This window comes from Oryza sativa, chromosome 11, assembly GCF_034140825.1.
Source record: "Oryza sativa Japonica Group chromosome 11, ASM3414082v1".
In the NCBI taxonomy this organism is placed as follows: Eukaryota; Viridiplantae; Streptophyta; class Magnoliopsida; order Poales; family Poaceae; genus Oryza; species Oryza sativa.
This window is the reverse complement of record NC_089045.1, coordinates 26,132,225-26,148,852: the sequence shown is the minus strand read 5'-3', so window position 1 is coordinate 26,148,852 and position 16,628 is coordinate 26,132,225. Positions and strand designations below refer to the sequence as shown.

Sequence of the window (16,628 nt, the reverse complement as noted above, 5' to 3'; positions counted from 1 at the left end):
CGACGCCTGAGAGATTCGAACTCTCGCGGGGAAACCCCATGTACTTAGCAGGCACACGCCTTAACCACTCGGCCAAAGCGTCGCTTGGATGATAGATGTGATTACTGATCCAATTTATTGAACTGTATATAATCTCTTCTGTAAATTTGGTCGTTGACTGCTGTACTTTTTTTTTTTTTGTATTTCTTGAAATTTATGTTCTTTTTTTTAAGACTCGCGACTTATCTCTATAAGTGAATAGTGAATCCCAAAAATCAACTAGGATGAGCCACATAATCAACAAAATAATAGCCATTGGATTCACATGAGGACAAAATAGCAAGAAGAAATATGAGCCATTGGATTCATTGGATTCACTTTATCTAGAAGCTTCCTTAACCTATTGAGAAAAAATAGTAAGGTTATGGATATAATTTTACAATGCACACTTTTAATTAAAAAACTATTTTGCAAACAGGCCCTCTTACTCTATCTATGTAACTTCCCTTTGGGAAAAAAACAAATAGATCATTGAATTATATTTTAAAAGATCCAACAGTGAATTAAAGAGTAAAGTGAGGAAAAGATAGTAATGTTGTGTATATAATTTTACAATTCGCACAGTTTACCAATAAAGCTAATCTTTTAAGAAAGATTAATATGATCTAACTAAGCTTTATATCATTTGAAGTTATATATATTAGTGATGAGCATATATATATGTGTGATATACTAATGTAATAATCGGCTATGCACCCGTCTGTTATGATTAATCATCATTGCAAATTTAAGCTTATTATTAATACCACAATCTATAGACACATTTAGAAGAGATAGAGTTTATAGTTGCGCAAATGCGCAACTTAATATACTAGTTTCAGTGATATGGAATATTAGATTAAAATTATTTACATCAGTGATAACAATTCCTCTTTGAGATTGAGTCTAAAAAAGGACCCATATTTGGGCAGCTATGCATGTAATTAGATATGGAATTTATGTTCTTTTTTAAGACTCGTGACTTCTTTTAATGATATGGAATATTAGATTCAAAGTATTTAAGTACATGAGCTTAAAAGGCCCCATGTTTGGGCAGCTATGCATGTAACTAGCATGGGAAGATGAGTTATAACAAATATTGAAGATGGACGGTTACTATCTGAGGATTTCGCATGGCTTCCCTGCAAAATTGTCTCCTATTTCATTTCTTTTCCTTGAAAGAATGGGAAGATGAGTTATAACAAATATTGAAGATGGACGGTTACTATCTGACGATTTCTCATGGCTTCCCTGCAAAATTGTCTCCTATTTCATTTCTTTTCCTTGGAAGAATCCATTTGATGTTCAGTCTTCGGCTCTGCAAGAGTTGTTATAGCATTGAAAGCAGAGGTCTTAAAACTCCAATGACCTGGATTTTGTCCCAGTTCATTCCGATGCAAAGTACACACAATTGTTATATTATCTTAAACCCCAGTTTTCTTCTAATAAATACCAGTGTTATCTACCAAGGAAACAAACTCTATGAATATTATCGCAAAATCTAAATAGAGAGCACTCTCGATTTAGTCATAACAAGTGACCCCATCGGCATTATCTAGATATGTGTTAACTTGAAGAATCTTACTTTACTTTACTATGTAGTACTAGTCCATTAAGTAAGTATGGAAAATATTCATATCATCTACGCTTCAAATAAAATTCTCTTAAATTACTCATCCGATTTATAATCCGATTACACCGTTGTGTTCATAACAATTAAATCTTTACAACAAGATCTCACATGATTATATTTTGATGAAAAATCACAAATTACTTTTATGATATGTCCAAATTACTTTTAGATTTCACTAAGTTACTTCTTAAACATATAAAAGTAAATTCAGTAAAACCTAAAAGTAATTTACATATATTATAGAAGTAACTTAGAACAAAACGAAGGTATATTATAAAAGTAATTTATTATTTTTCATCAAAATATAGGTCTAATCGGATTGTAGATCGGATGAGTAGTTTATGAGAAAATTGTATTTGAAGTATAGATGGATAGTGCCTCTCATAGATGCAGTGGTAGCTGGCTACCACTAACTGTGTAGTCACGTCCAATATTTATACAGTAGGGACAGATATTTTTTTCTCCTCTTGAAATTTCACACGAAAGGTCGCTAAATTCCCTTCCTCCGGCTAGAAGAAACCTTTACTCAAAAGTTCCTATGACGTTATGGAATTACATGTTTGTCCTCAGGTCTTTCCTTTGTTTTTTTTCTCCATTTTCTTTTATCTCTCTCTGTCACATATTCATTTTTACAAATTCAGACCCTTGAATTTACACGCAGCCCAACCACATTCCCCATCACTTCCACCCACCCTTCACACGCATGCAACGACCAGGATTCGTCCACGTCATCCCTCCTCAGCATCAACGGCCGGGATTCGTCCACGTTTGAGCTCCACATGCATCGGCGGCGACCGTGCGTCACGGATCATCGCTCCTCTCCACCATTGCACCGTGTTCGTCCGTTCGTCCGCGCGGTCACGACGCGCCGCCGCCGCCGCCGCCGGCGACCTGCTCGACCATCCTCGCGACGTCCGCCATGCTCGGCCGGCTCTCCGGCTCCGGGATGGTGCACCGCACCCCGACCCGCAGCAGCCGCACGGCGGCAGGGCCGGCGCCGGCGGCGACGACGGGGTCGACGACCTCCTGCTCGGTGCCGCCGGCCACCGCCGACGCCGCCCACTGCACGACGTCGGTGCCGCCGCGCGCCGTGAGGAGGTACTGCGACGGGAACTTCCCCGTGACGAGCTCGAGGAGCACGATGCCGAGGCAGTACACGTCGGACCTCGCCGACAGGGCGGCGCGCTGGGCAGCGGCGCCGGCGCCGGCGGCGGCGGCGGAGGCGGCCTCGGGCGACCGGAACGCGAACATGGCGTGCGGCGCCTGCGACGTGTTGACGAGCGGGAAGAAGCCGTAGTCCACGATGCGGGGCTCCAGGTGGGCGTCGAGCAGGATGTTGCCGGACTTGAGGTTGCCGTGCGGCGGCGGCGGCGGCGGCGCGTCGAAGTCGGCGCCAGTCATGCTCACCAGCCTCATCGCCGGGATGCCCAGCTTCTCGTGGAGGTACGACAAGCCGCGCACCACGCCGACGGCGATCCTCATCCTCGCCGGCCAATCCAGCACCACCCTCTCCGGGCTCTGGTCACCTGAACCAAACAAACACATCGTAATTAGCAAACTATAATCGAGATTAGTTGATTGAGAACTACACCCTGCGTTTTTAGATTATAAATCGTTTTGACTTTGGTAAGGTCAAACTACTTTAAATTTAACTAATTTTTATAAATAAATATAATAATATTTATAACATCAAATTAGTTCAATTAAATCTATAGTTGAATATATTTTCATAATAAATTTATCATCAGTTAAAAATATTAGTCATCTCTCCGTTTTAGGTTATAAGATGTTTTGACTTTGGTCAAAGTCAAACTGTTTCAAATTTGACTAAGTTTATAGATAAATATAATAATATTTATAACACTAAACTAGTTTTATCAAATCAATAATTGAATATATTTACATAATAAATTTTTCTTGGGTTGAAAATTTAAACTTAAAGTAGTTTGACTTTAATCAAATCAAAATGTTTTATAACATCAAATAAAGGAAGTATTGTTTTTTATAAACCTAGTTAAATTTAGAGTAGTTTGATTTTGATCAAAGTCAAAACGACTTGTAACCTGAAAAAGGAAGGAGTAGTAATTGCTGTGATTAGTGGGGGGTGAATTGGTGATTATTAATCACATTCTATTATTACCGTGGAGGACGTAGAGGAGGCTGCCACGTGGCATGAACTCGGAGACGATGAGCTTTTCTTCCTTGCGGTAATGGTAGCCGACGGGGGAGAGGACGTTGGGGTGGCGGAGCTCGCCGAGCATCCGGATGTGCTCCTCGAACTCGGCGCGGCCGACGCGGTTCATGTCGCGCATCCGCTTCACCGCCACCGTCACGCCGTTGCGCATGGCGGCCTTGTACGCCGACCCCAGCGTGCCGTTCCCGAGCACCTCGGCGCTCGCCTTCATCAGCTCCGGCAGCCCGAACTCGCCGGCGGCGTTGCTCATCAGGACGAACTCCGCCACCTGTTTCCGTGCGCCGCCGACGCCGCCGACGCCGCCGGCGCCGCCCGCGGCGCCGGAGCCGCCCTGCTCCATGGTCACCAGCTGCGCCGACGCGGCGGCGCCGGCGGCGTGAGGAACGGACAGATTGCCGGAGGGCGCGCCGATGGCGGGGTGCTCGTACCCCGACGACGCGGTGCTGGTCCCCTCGTCCTGCCGGAGCATGAGCACCATGGCGCCGGCGACGAGGAGGACGACGAGCATGATGATACCCATGACCACGAACACGCTGGTCTCCTCCTGGACGGCGAAGTAGTCGGCGGCCGACATCGGCGGCATCGCGGTGTGCGCGGGGCCCGGCGCCGCCGCGGCGCACGCGCCGGCGCCGCTCCCAGGCGCGCCGCACAGGCCGGGGTTCCCGGCGAACGCCGACTCGTTGAACCGCGCGGCGACGGCCTCCGGGAGCACGCCGGTGAGGCGGTTGTGCGACACGTTGAACAGCCGGAGCGTGGCCGGGAGCTTGGACGGGACGCGCCCCTCGATCCGGTTGTGGTCGAGGTGGAGCTCCTGGAGGCGCGGCGCGCCGGCGATGGCGCCGGCCGGGAGCTCGCCGGAGAAGTCGTTCCTGTCGAGGTAGAGCTTCTTGAGCCAGCTCATGGCGGCGAACACGTCGCCGGGGACCGGGCCGGAGAACGCGTTCCGGGACAGGTACAGCGCGCGGAGGCTGCGCACGGCGGCGAGGCTCGCCGGCAGCGGGCCGGAGAAGTTGTTGCGGATGAGGTTGATGGAGTGCAACCCCGGTAGCCGCGACAGCGCCGCGAAGTCGAAGTCGCCGGAGAGGTTGAGGCGGGCGAGGCGGAGGCCGATGAGGACGCCATTGTAGCACTGCACCCTTGGCCACCGGTGTGTTTCATCGCACGGCGGCGACGGCGACGACGGCGACCACGCCTCTAGCGCGTTCGTCGGGTCGATCAGCGACGCCTTGAGCCGGAGGAGCGCCGCCGCCTCGGTATCGGGCGCGGCGGCGGTATCGGGCGCGGCGGCGCCATCGGGATCGACGGCGATGGCGCCGGCGGCGAGGAGGAGGAAGAGAGTGGAGAGGCGGAAGGCGAGGAGGAGGGTGACCATGACCAAATTGGTGGAAGGTCACAGCCTTTCCTCTACCTTTCTTCCAGCTTCTCTAATGTTTTCCTGCCTTTCTTTGGGGGCTTTGCCTCCTTGTGCCTTTTGTCAATGGCTTCTTCTGCTCCAGTGGTTAGGCAGGCAGATTTGGGAGCTAAAAATAGGATAATGCAGCTGAGACAACAAGGTGATCAATGGAGATGATGCAATGCAATGCAATGCAATGCAGCTACAGGTAATGCAATGGCAGATTCTTCACAGCAGACGTGCAAATGGTGCAAATGCAAAATATGCAATGGATTAGGCTGGATTAACAGGATTTGCTTACTGCCTGTTTCTCTCTCACTGGGAAAAAAAATGAGGGAGGTGATGTGGCAGTTGTCCTGTAAATACACACTAAAAATAGTCAGGGTAGCAAATTAGGCAAAGATTAAAATTAGTAAACGGAAACAGCTTCCTGCTCCTTGTTTCTGGAGTGCAAACCATGAGGGCGATCAAAAGCAGGGTGTTCTGAATATGAGATGTGTCACACTGCTTGAGACTGGAAATAGAGTCAGAAATGTCACAACTTCACCAGAAGTGCTGAATCACCATGTTACATTGAAGAGTATTACTTAACTACAGGTAACCTTTGTCCGTATACAGCATCATAATTTTTTTTGTACTGCAAAAGAAGCCATGTATGATTTTCCTTTTTTATGTATCTCCAAAGCACAGAAAGACAATGAACAAGGTTAAAATTAGTAAACTGAAACAGCTTCCTGTTCCTTGTTTCTGGTGTTGCAAACCATGAGGGCGATCAAAAGCAGGGTGTTCTGAACATGAGATGGTGTTCTGAATATGAGATGTGTCACACTGCTTGAGCCTGGAAATAGCATCAGAAATGTCACAACTTCACCAGGAGTGCTGAATCACCATGTTACATTGAAGAGTATTACTCCTACTTAACTACAGGTAATCTTTGTCTGTATACAGCATCATTACTTTTTTTGTACTGCAAAAGAAGCCATGTATGATTTTCCTTTTTTATGTATCTCCAAAGCACAGAAAGACAATGAACAACTACAAAGTACAAACACTATGGCCAATCTCCTAACTAGGACAAAATTTGCAACATTCAAACCTACATTTGTCTATGTACACGGACTAGCAAGCAATCATTCAACACTCAGCCTGGGTCACCTTGAATACTGAACATAGTGCACATATCTGCTATAGACATTCTTGTCTTGAAAACTTGAAAATCTCAGCTATGAGCTCCAAGGGAAGACCCTTCGTCTCTGGAACTCTTAAGTAGACGAACACGAGAACCAAGCAGCACACGAATGCATAAATCGCACATGCCCCACTGAGCCCAATGGTACTTAGCATCACCGGGAAGCAGTAAATTGAAAGTAGTCTGCCAAACCAGAAGGCAAGTGAGCAAAAACTTGCACATGTTGCACGGGCCCTTGTTGGGAACATCTCGGAGCAGAGAATATTGGGTATTGGCCCCAGACCGATGACATATGAGCAGAAGCAAATGGTTAATGAGAGCTGGAAGAGGATTTCATGTGGCAAAGATCCCATCTTCACGATGTTGGACAAAGATATGGCACCAACTGATAATGTTAGGAAGGGGATACTGACCAGGAGAAGAACCCTGCATAAATGTACATTGTACAAAGTCCTTAATCTGGGATATTTCGGATGGACATTGTAATGAATTTACAGCATGTTGACATTGTCATTAGATAGGGCAATACAAAGAAATGTCAAAGGACAATTTTGACAGGAATTTTGCAAGATGGTCAGGTCAGAAGAAAAATAATTGCTCCCTAATGTTTGGCTATTGTTAAGAACATGCACAGTGATTTACCACTACAAAAAATAATCAGTACGTAGATTGCTACTATGAAAATTTGTGATAATCAATGGACTTCAACGATGGTACTGTAACATGAAGTGGCTACGCTAGGAAATATAGTGAACACTTTAATTGTAAAAAAAAATAGAATTTGAAATATTCAATTAGTTTCAAGAGTAAACCTTCTTCCACAGACATCCATCAGTATCATTGCAGCAGTTATACAGGGGAGCATCAGCGAAGCATTAAGGGCACTTATGAGGATCGATGCTGAATGGGAATCAAGTCCAATGTCTGAAAACAAACTAATTACTCCGACCTGTTCAAGAATTTGAGGAGTGTATCGGAGAAGGCCACTGATTCCTGCGGACTGCAATTTTCAACAAGCGGTAAATAATAAAAGAATATAACCAGCATGCTTTACAGCTTTCATTGATGAAGGATTTTTTAACTAAGTTGTCCACTTAAATCTACAGAAAACAAAATATTGGTGAGAAAGAACTGTACCTGTTGAAGAGCTTGAATCAGCATTCCATAACACAAGGCATGCCTGACTCCTGGCTGAAGAAGTACCCTCCATTTAGGCTTTATGTCAGCTGTTTCAGACAACCGAACCATTTGTTGTCGAAATGGATGCAGTCCTGCACCAAGTGCAGGCTGGCTAGATAATGCTGCTATATGAATTTCTTCGTCATCTTCTTCAATGTCATGATCATGCAAAGAAGATATTAAATCTTGCGCAAGCCCTGATGTTGATGTACCATGTCTTCTCAAATATGACGAGCTCCCTTCAGAGGTGAATGATGTATTTATATCGTTTGTTTCAGCACTTGCTACTTGGGAAAGTAGAGAAGCTTGCAAATTATCTCCATTATTGCCTTCTTCAGCAGAATATGCCTCCCTAGATTGTTGAAGACTATCATTCCCCCTCTGCTCACTCGTCTGTTCTTGTTCCACAATATTAAAACTGTTGAAGACAGGGAAGTAGCTGTTTCGCCCAGCTCCTAATTCCGACATACTCTCATGGATGCTTCCAAGAAGATCAACTAATGGATCTGACAGGTGCCAATAGAAAGTACTGTGGCGCGACATCTGGTTTGTGCTAGTTCCAAGAAAACTTTGACTTCGAACAGCACCAACAGCATGTCCTCCAACAGCTGTTTCCGTTATCATGTTCATACCATCCGCAATAAGAGCTATTTCTCCTGCAGATCTATCTGATGTCAAGACACATTTACAATGAAAATTTATACATAAACAACAAACACTGATTAGATTCTCACAACTTTAGTCTTGCCTATCAACATTTGATTATTTTTATCCTTCAAAACAGCATTTGGTTGCATGACATATCATGATCATAAATTTTTCATCACTCACTTGTTTTATCTCTTATGTCATGTCCATAATTGTCACAACTCACAAACTTCTTTAGGATCAGTTTTTTTAGCTAGAAATGCTTTAGTACCTGAAACAGCGTAGAATTTACTTCCCTTTCTTGTCTTAGCTCTCAAGTTATTTATCAAGAGCCTATTTAGGTAGGGCAATTAGAGTTCAGATTGTCAGGATTAAATTTAAGTTTGAAATAGAATTAAATCCCAAAGAAATCCCTGTCAACCAAGCATGCCTAATTACTAATTAGTTATATACTTGGTACTTTTCAATCTGGAAGGTTTTCATTATATAAGACATTATATCATAGATTTTGAAGGTAAGAAGAAAATAATGAAACGTCCCAACTAATTAAATCTCCTACTTGTCTTGGGCCAGCTGGATACACGGCAAACAAACAGCCTCGCATATTGAAGACTAATTTGACTGGTCACTATAATGCATGTTCAGTGTCTGTCCACAACTAAATCCAATGATTCCTAATTCACAGACCTATCAATCAGTTAGTATTGTCATGGTGTCAAATGTCAGTTATAAATTATAACTAGATATTACTCAAGTAAAAATGAGTAAGTACATATAGTTACTCAGATCTATCAATGATACATCATCCACTGAAACAGTTTTTGAAGCTAATAGCAGCATTCTTACCTGATACATCATCTTTCCCTCTAAGCCACTGTAAGGAAATTCGGGCCTCACTAATTTTTCCATCACTTACAAGCCATCTAGGTGACTCTGGCAAGTAGAACACCAATAAAGCAAAGTAGACCAAGGAAGGAGCAAAGATTGCGCCGATCATAATTCTCCAGTTAGGTGAAGGTATCAGTGTCATCCAGAATATCAGGCAATAGGAGAATACTATTCCTACAAAGAACATGAACTGTGGCATAGTTCCCAGTGATCCCCTCATATTTGGAGGAGATGTTTCAGATATATAAATCGGAACACAGGTGAAAACCAGACCACTTCCTGATCCAACAATAAGCCTAGCTAGAAGTAAAATGTATATGTTAGGAGACCACACCATTAGAAGGCCACCGGAAATCAATAGCAGAGAAGAGTAAATCAGTGCAGCACGTCTGCCAAGCCAATCTAATAGCGATCCAGAGAATACTGTGATTGCGATAGACCCGAAAACTGAAACTGCTAAAATTATTCCATCAATAGAAGGTCCGTTGTTCAAACCAAATTCCTTCTTCATGTGGATATTAGCCTCTGTCAGATAATCAAAAGCAACTTTAGTACAACTGTTTACCTTTGCCATATCTCTTAAGAATGAAGAGACTTGTTTATCTTCTTTTGACGTACAACATGGTACTAATAATCTAAGAAACTAAAAATATCTAACTGAGATACCAGCAGAAGGATTACCCAAAACGGTTGTAAAATCCCATCCAAGTAATGTATAACCAATAGAAACAGCAACCGCAGAAAATACCGTTGACTTCATCATTTCATCAAGTACTATAGCCCTTTCCAAATAATTTGAGGACCTGAAATATATGAATACATGTGAGAAATATTTACTTAAAAATAAAATCACATAAAATATTTTAGGGTAACCAACAAGGTCTGCTTCCTGAAACAATCATTTTAGATGCACAGTTTGATGTTTGGGGTCTTAATTCAATGGGTTACAATTACAGATATATTGCAACATATGAACCTCTTGTTCACTATAGAAATCATATGTGACTAATGCATTATCTGCTATTCTGTTTCAGATATTCTTGTGCAATTTAATATTTCATTTACTAAGAGGTAAATTACATCCAGCTCATAATCTAAAAAATGTTGCACCTGTCAAAACATGGAAAGCTGGTGGGGCAATTGAAAGGAGCAAGCCACCAAACATTAGTTTGCTGGCACAACTTGTAACAATAATGAATGAACAGTAACCTTCATGCATGACAAAGTGGTCCAATCCAACTATTCAAAATCAATTGAGGAAAAAATACAGTACCCTGGCAGTCAACATTTCATGGCCAGTTACTAGCGGTAACAAGTTTTACTACTGTATGGACATAGTCATCAAATAATTTTGTTCGCTAATTACTACCCAGTTTGACTATGCTCAAAAGTCAAAATCACTATTCAACAATGCAAATGTAAAATCTTCTCTCAATCTTCTATGAGGTTCCCTGAACTTCTAACTCCAAATAACACATACGAATGGGTAACTGTACAAGAAACAACATAGCATATCAGTACTCGTAGCTATGGTACTAGCCGGTTACCACTCACGTATTTATCCCTGGTAGCCTGGATCATTCTGATTGTCATGCGAATAAGTTAAGAAAACTCTTTGTGATAATAATGGCACACAAAATTTTAAAAATACCAGTAAAATTTACATCAGCATCAAGAATGCTACCCATTAAGTATTAACATTCATTTTACAATTCAACAATACTACCCATAAATAATTAAAGCATGTGATCCCACCACTACAGGCAGAACAAAAGAGATCATATATAATAAAAGTATTACAATCAGAATATGGCGTGATATAAAGAAAATACTTACAAACTTTCTAGTTTTAGATTTATTCAGTAAAATACAGTCAGTACTGAACAAATCATAACCATATAACTAATTGAAGAGGTTCAAGAAAAGAGTCATACCCAACATTATCACTCCAATTGCTCAAAGCCCCAGCAGTTGCAGGCCAACAAAAACAGGAACTTCACACCTTCCATGTCCATTAGGTCTGTCACTTGCTGGTTCAACTGTAAAAAATAAGTGAAAGTGGATACTTTTCAGTTTTCTAGAGGTAGTAGATTCACATTAAGTTCTTTCTTGAAACTATTATTTCCTAAAAATGATTTTCACATGATTAGTTGGTCATTTTTTTTAGCTCCAAGACTCTATGTAACCACAAGCACACAGGCAAAAAGTCGATCCATGATCCATAATGCGCTTGGCTTTTGTGTTTTCTGCAAATACTTTTGTTTATAAAGAAGAAAGGAAAAGCTTATTTCCTAGGATGACAATTAGAATCAGAACGATGTGAACCAACGCTGCAAGCATCGCACAAATCATTGCAGAAATCTAATACCAAAGTACAGCATATTACTGTTTATTGATAAAAGACAAGAATAGTAGAGATATTTTCCTATTTGGAACCAGACAACTTCTGTCTATTTGTCATGAAACACCTTCCTACCTACCAAGTGTCCAAGTGGCATGACTTCCCTACATCAATTGGATCGGAAAAATGTTTGATTAATTATCCTGAGCAGTTCGGCACCAACCAAATCCATTTTATAAGCTGTACTCTTAATTACATTTGAAATGACCTATCAATATTAACTTTAGCAAATGCTCTGAACCAGCTCGGATCACTGTATATATACCTAATCTATATACCAATCAAGAGTTCAGAAATAGTCTCCTTTCCCAGTTATCACCCATAAACAACACGTCAAATATCCCACCAGAAAACAAAAGGAGACAAAACTTATAATCAGCAATTCAATCAGCGGTCAAGGAACTCAATCGAAGTCATACGAGGAATTTTCCGGTTGTCACATGTTTTCCTAATCAGTTAATTGCGGCCATGAGACGACCTGTCTGTTCATGTATCCGAGAATGCTTCTGTAATTTCTCCTCCTCTTTCAACGGAAAAAAAATAATAAATCCAAATATAGTGTAAAACACACAGCTCAACATATAGAAATCATAAAGTCTACAATCTAGGTAGTGGGTAACAACCTTACTCCAAAAGAAGGTTACTGTTCCAAATCTAACGCAACCTGCCTCTCCACCATCTGCATCCTTTTCCCCACTAAAGGAAGAAAAACGCAAGCTGGTTGACCAGTATCCGTACACACATGATCACTAAAGAGTAAACACACTCTCTCCTCCTATTGACTGCTTGCTAATCCCAAAAATTTCCACGGAGAGCATCACGCACAAGTAAGCAAAGCTAAGAAAAACCCCCCGGAACCCACATTGAACGCCGCCTAAGATTCACCCACAAACCATCCCTCTCCATCAGACTCTTACCACTCCCTCCCCTCACAAACCCTCAAACAATCCGCGCTAATCCACCAAGCCAACCACCCCCAATCCCAACCATGCCCATACATACATACAAAGGGGGAAATGAAATCGGTTTCGTGGCAACCGGAGCTTCTCACCTGAGGGGATTATCCGAGCCGCCCCGGCGCCTCGCCGGAAGCTGGGCGCGCCTGTACCGCGCCTGTAGCGAGGCGAGGCGAGCTTCGAGCGCGCGGCGATGGCGGGAGGGAGGGGGATGGCCCGGGGAGGGTGGAGACGAAGACGATGGCTTTGGGGAGGAGATGGAAGCTGCTGATTTGCTGATGATTGGTGATTAGTGGAAGGAGTAGACGAGCTTGAGAGAGAGAGAGAAATCAGATCTGATGAGATGCAACGTGGGCCGTCCGATGGTGGGTCGACGGTTGATATATGCTCCCTCCGTCGCAAAATATAGGAATAAACTATGTGATGCTAATTTCGTATTCGTTGAGAGTAAAACATGGAATAAATTAATTGTTAAAGTTTGTGTATTGAAGATCGTGTAAAAAAAGGTATAGATCTTATATTTGGGACAAAGGGAGTAATTATATAATCGTGGTGAGATGGCAGGGATTACAGCATTTCTGATTTTATATTCATGTGCTCCCTCCATACTCGTAAAAGAAGTCGTTTAGGACAATGTTTAAGTCAAACCTTGGGAATATAAATCATGAATAACTCTTAAGTTGTTGAGTTTGAAAATGTAAAAATTATATGAATAGATTTATCTTGAAAAATACTTTTATAAAAGTATACATATATCAATTTTCAATAAATATTTTTATAGAAACAATAAGTTAAAATTGTGTTTTGGAGACCGTGTCGCTGTTCAAAACGACTTCTTTACGAGTACGGAGGGAGTATATATCTTGTACGTATGCAGGGTGCAGGGCGATCATTTTATATCTTGGGCATTAATGTGTGTGTTTAAGCATGTGGATTTGGTGGGTGGTATGAATAATGACATAATTGAGTTTATCTACATCCAACCGGATATGTGCATCATTTTAAAATTAGGAACTTTGCCTATTAATCAGGTAATTTAGCCCTCAAATAAGGTGGGTGGTATGAATAATGACATAATTGAGTTTATATACATCCAACCGGATACATCATTTTAAAATTAGAAACTTTGCTTATTAATCAGGGAATTTAGCCCTCAAATAAGCTAATCTAGAATTCGCTCCTATGGAAATTTAAACTCAGTACTTTAAAGTGCTACTCAGGTCATTGCAATCACTAAGCTACATGCCCTTTTACATAATTGAGTTTATCTTATAGAAACATTTTCATTTTGGCATTATACAAGTGAAATATTATAGTTGAAGTATTGTATCGTAGGCTAAAAAGGAAAACCATCCATACTACATGTACGTTTCTAACAATTGTCGTTAGATTTGCTTTAAGATTCGTAATATATAGTTATCATATTTCTCTACTCAATATGACAGAGATCTATTTAACTGTTCTACTGTAATTATAGATAAACACAACCATTGTATTGTTGCAAATATGTCATTCTAAATCCAACGATGATGACCAGGAAACCCTGTGCTAACTAAGCGATATTTGTTATGCTAGTAGATAGTGCTATATTCTCTAAGTCTTAAAATAAATTGATTCCTAGCAAAATTCCGAAAAGATAAAAACTTATCTACCTAAGAACCAAAGGGGAGACTAAAAATCAACTTACTCCAGTTTAGATAAATTTCGAGCAATAAAATTCATTTTTTAAATGGAATAAGTACTTATTATTGGAATCAATCAAAGTCCATCCTGATGCCAAGTGCCAAGTAAATCAACATCCACACGACGGCACCATTACACCTGTAAGGTGATCTGATGATCCATTGTCACATCTAAGAGGCAAGATGCTGTGCAGGGAAAGAAGCAGATGATGCACAACTACTGTGAAGTGAGTCACACAAGAAGACGAAAGTTTCAGCTTTCAGGGTCAGCAGAGAAGAGAAGAAACGTGTACTACCAGGAGTTCAGGTTCAGGTTTCATGGTCGATCCCTTGTTTCCAGCATGTTCTTTAGCGGTTCAAAGTTTTGTAGTAGTAATAGTAGTTGGTAGTTAGGAACATGGGCGTTTGGAGTTAAGTTGACACAAGAGTATTATTTTGGGTGAAATTTTTTCGTCATCGTGAAAGCTGAGTTCAATATATAAATTCTTGAGTTGAAGGAATCAAGTAATTTAGAAATTTGACACAAGAGTTATGTAGATATATTGAATAGAGAGTGGAAAACTTTAAAGGAATACGTATTTGTTTACTTACACAAAACCTAACGTACATCGGTGCATGTGGTGCATATACGTTATTTCGCCAAATCTATAATTAGAATATATATATTAATATATAACAAGATGTTGACTCAATCAAGGGCTCTTCTTAGGACTTTGGAGGATTTGAATTCTAAGGGGCTCTTTTTAGGACTTTTGGAGGATTTAAATTCTAAGGATTTGATGCAAAAGAATTAACCCTAAAGATACCTTTGAAAATCCTATTGAATGAACCATTCCTTCAGGATTTTGGAGGAAAACAAACATTAGCTTTTATCTTATGGTTTTCTCTTCATATGTCCAAAACTCTCTTTTTTTCTGCGTAACATCCAAACAACCATTTTTTTATAAAAAGAAAAAGAAGAGAAAACAACTGCTTTAGAGCATTGCTGAGCTCATATCTGGCAACTAGGCTTATATGTGGGATGCACACTACAACAATTTGCCTAACTATAAAATCAATATGGAATTATATAATCAACATATCACTTTCAGTTGTTTTTTCCAAAACAAAACGGTTATGCAAAACATTATATTCATAGAAGGAAACTAAATGCTACAAAAAAAACTAGAGTTCTATAAAATATACATCAAACACATCATTGTAATTCATACATGACAAAACAGAAGACAATTAATTTTTGAAATTTGAAAGAAAAAAAGAAAGCAGACAATTAATTACCATCCAAAAATAACTGTGTTGTGTTTTCCTCTATAATAAACATTGTTTTGTGCGATGACGGTTAAATGGTGTCTTCTTATCAGATTTTGTGTTTGGCTTTTTTCTTGTTTATTTTTAGCATGCTTCCTAAACCGCTACTCGGTGTATTTTGTGGAAAAAAAATCTATATTCTTTTTTATGTTTATAAAATAGTTAATACTACTTAACTGATTGCACTTTGCAAGCTAATCACCTATTCCGGTTTGCGTGACATTGACTTCATTTTCAAAAACGAAAAATTGTTTCCCTGAAAAACCGTTTCACGTGAAAGTTTGCCGTTATTAGGGATGATCTCTAGTGTACTAAAGAGCTCGCCTTTCTACAACAAAATCAGAGGGAGAAGAAACCATGAAAGAACAACGACGCAAACAAACGAAAGAAAACCCCGCGCACTGTATGCAAGAATAATCCTCCACCGTTCGATCATCACATCATGACAAACAAATTGATTAGCAAAGTAATTAACTACTGTACCTTGGGATTGATATCATGGAATCACTGAACTAAACATGACAACCATTTTATTCATGCCACAACATTTTACACTGTGCACATGATGCTAGAGCTCCAAAGCCATAGCCATGGGTGTGATCGAAGCAAGCTAATTAAGATCTAAGAGCACTGCGGCATGGGAAGGCCGCAGACGGCGAAGAGACGCCTAGCGTTGGGGCTCCTAATGTAGCTACCATAATTGGGGCTCCGTGCGTACGCGCATAGGCACGCCGCCTGTGCCCGCAGCTGTGCACAGCATGCCGGCGGCACCGGCCCCCCAAACAGCGCCGGCCCCGCGCACGGCGTCAGCAGCGTCGGGTTGCACCTCGACGGTGGCACCACCGCCGCCTCCACCACGCCGGCGCCCATGGCCACCATCAAGTACACAAGCAGCAGCGCGGCGGCAACGGCGTACACCGGCGACGTTGATGGTGACGACTTCCCCATCATCATTGATGCCTTTGTGTTTCTCTCTATCAATAGCTTGCTACCTAGCTGCCGGTATTTATAGTGGTACGCGAACAGAGCGGTGAGCTGAGCTAGGCGTTGAACACCATGCGCGCATGCACGAGGGTACGTGTCCACGATGACACGAGGAGCCATTCAATTCGTTTCAAACTTTTCCATTAAGCGGTGCA

General features: G+C 41.6%; 3 protein-coding genes and 1 non-coding gene across 5 annotated transcripts; all 4 read right to left on the bottom strand.

Moving 5' to 3' along the window:
• On the bottom strand, window positions 1-82 carry TRNAS-GCU (transfer RNA serine (anticodon GCU)). Its single transcript has one exon. It is a non-coding gene; the product is annotated as a tRNA-Ser (tRNA).
• A 2,056-nt stretch (window positions 83-2,138) lies between these two features.
• LOC4350943 (pollen receptor-like kinase 3) lies at window positions 2,139-5,350 on the bottom strand. Its single transcript, XM_015762217.2, has 2 exons — window positions 3,792-5,350; window positions 2,139-3,177 (listed from the first exon to the last, which is right to left on the bottom strand). Exons 1-2 carry the CDS (start codon window positions 5,215-5,217, stop codon window positions 2,510-2,512), a joined length of 2,094 nt encoding a protein of 697 aa, XP_015617703.1. The 5' UTR covers window positions 5,218-5,350; the 3' UTR covers window positions 2,139-2,509.
• Window positions 5,351-6,083: 733 nt separating this feature from the next.
• On the bottom strand, window positions 6,084-12,773 carry LOC9267261 (monosaccharide-sensing protein 2). Of its 2 annotated transcripts, XM_015762219.3 has the most exons (7): window positions 12,595-12,773; window positions 11,077-11,181; window positions 9,824-9,945; window positions 9,101-9,667; window positions 7,565-8,262; window positions 7,240-7,427; window positions 6,084-6,853 (listed from the first exon to the last, which is right to left on the bottom strand). In XM_015762219.3, the coding sequence occupies exons 3-7, from the start codon at window positions 9,903-9,905 to the stop codon at window positions 6,424-6,426; spliced, it is 1,965 nt and encodes a 654-aa protein (XP_015617705.1). In that variant the 5' UTR covers window positions 9,906-9,945; window positions 11,077-11,181; window positions 12,595-12,773; the 3' UTR covers window positions 6,084-6,423. The 2 variants fall into 2 exon arrangements, with proteins under 2 accessions (XP_015617705.1, XP_015617706.1); XM_015762220.3 differs by lacking the exons at window positions 9,824-9,945; window positions 11,077-11,181; window positions 12,595-12,773 and having other exon boundaries at window positions 7,565-8,270; window positions 9,101-9,239.
• Window positions 12,774-15,997: 3,224 nt separating this feature from the next.
• LOC4350941 (probable non-specific lipid-transfer protein 2) lies at window positions 15,998-16,468 on the bottom strand. The gene has a single exon (XM_015761081.3). The coding sequence runs from the start codon at window positions 16,441-16,443 to the stop codon at window positions 16,111-16,113; it is 333 nt and encodes a 110-aa protein (XP_015616567.1). The 5' UTR covers window positions 16,444-16,468; the 3' UTR covers window positions 15,998-16,110.
• Between the last annotated feature and the right edge of the window lie 160 nt (window positions 16,469-16,628).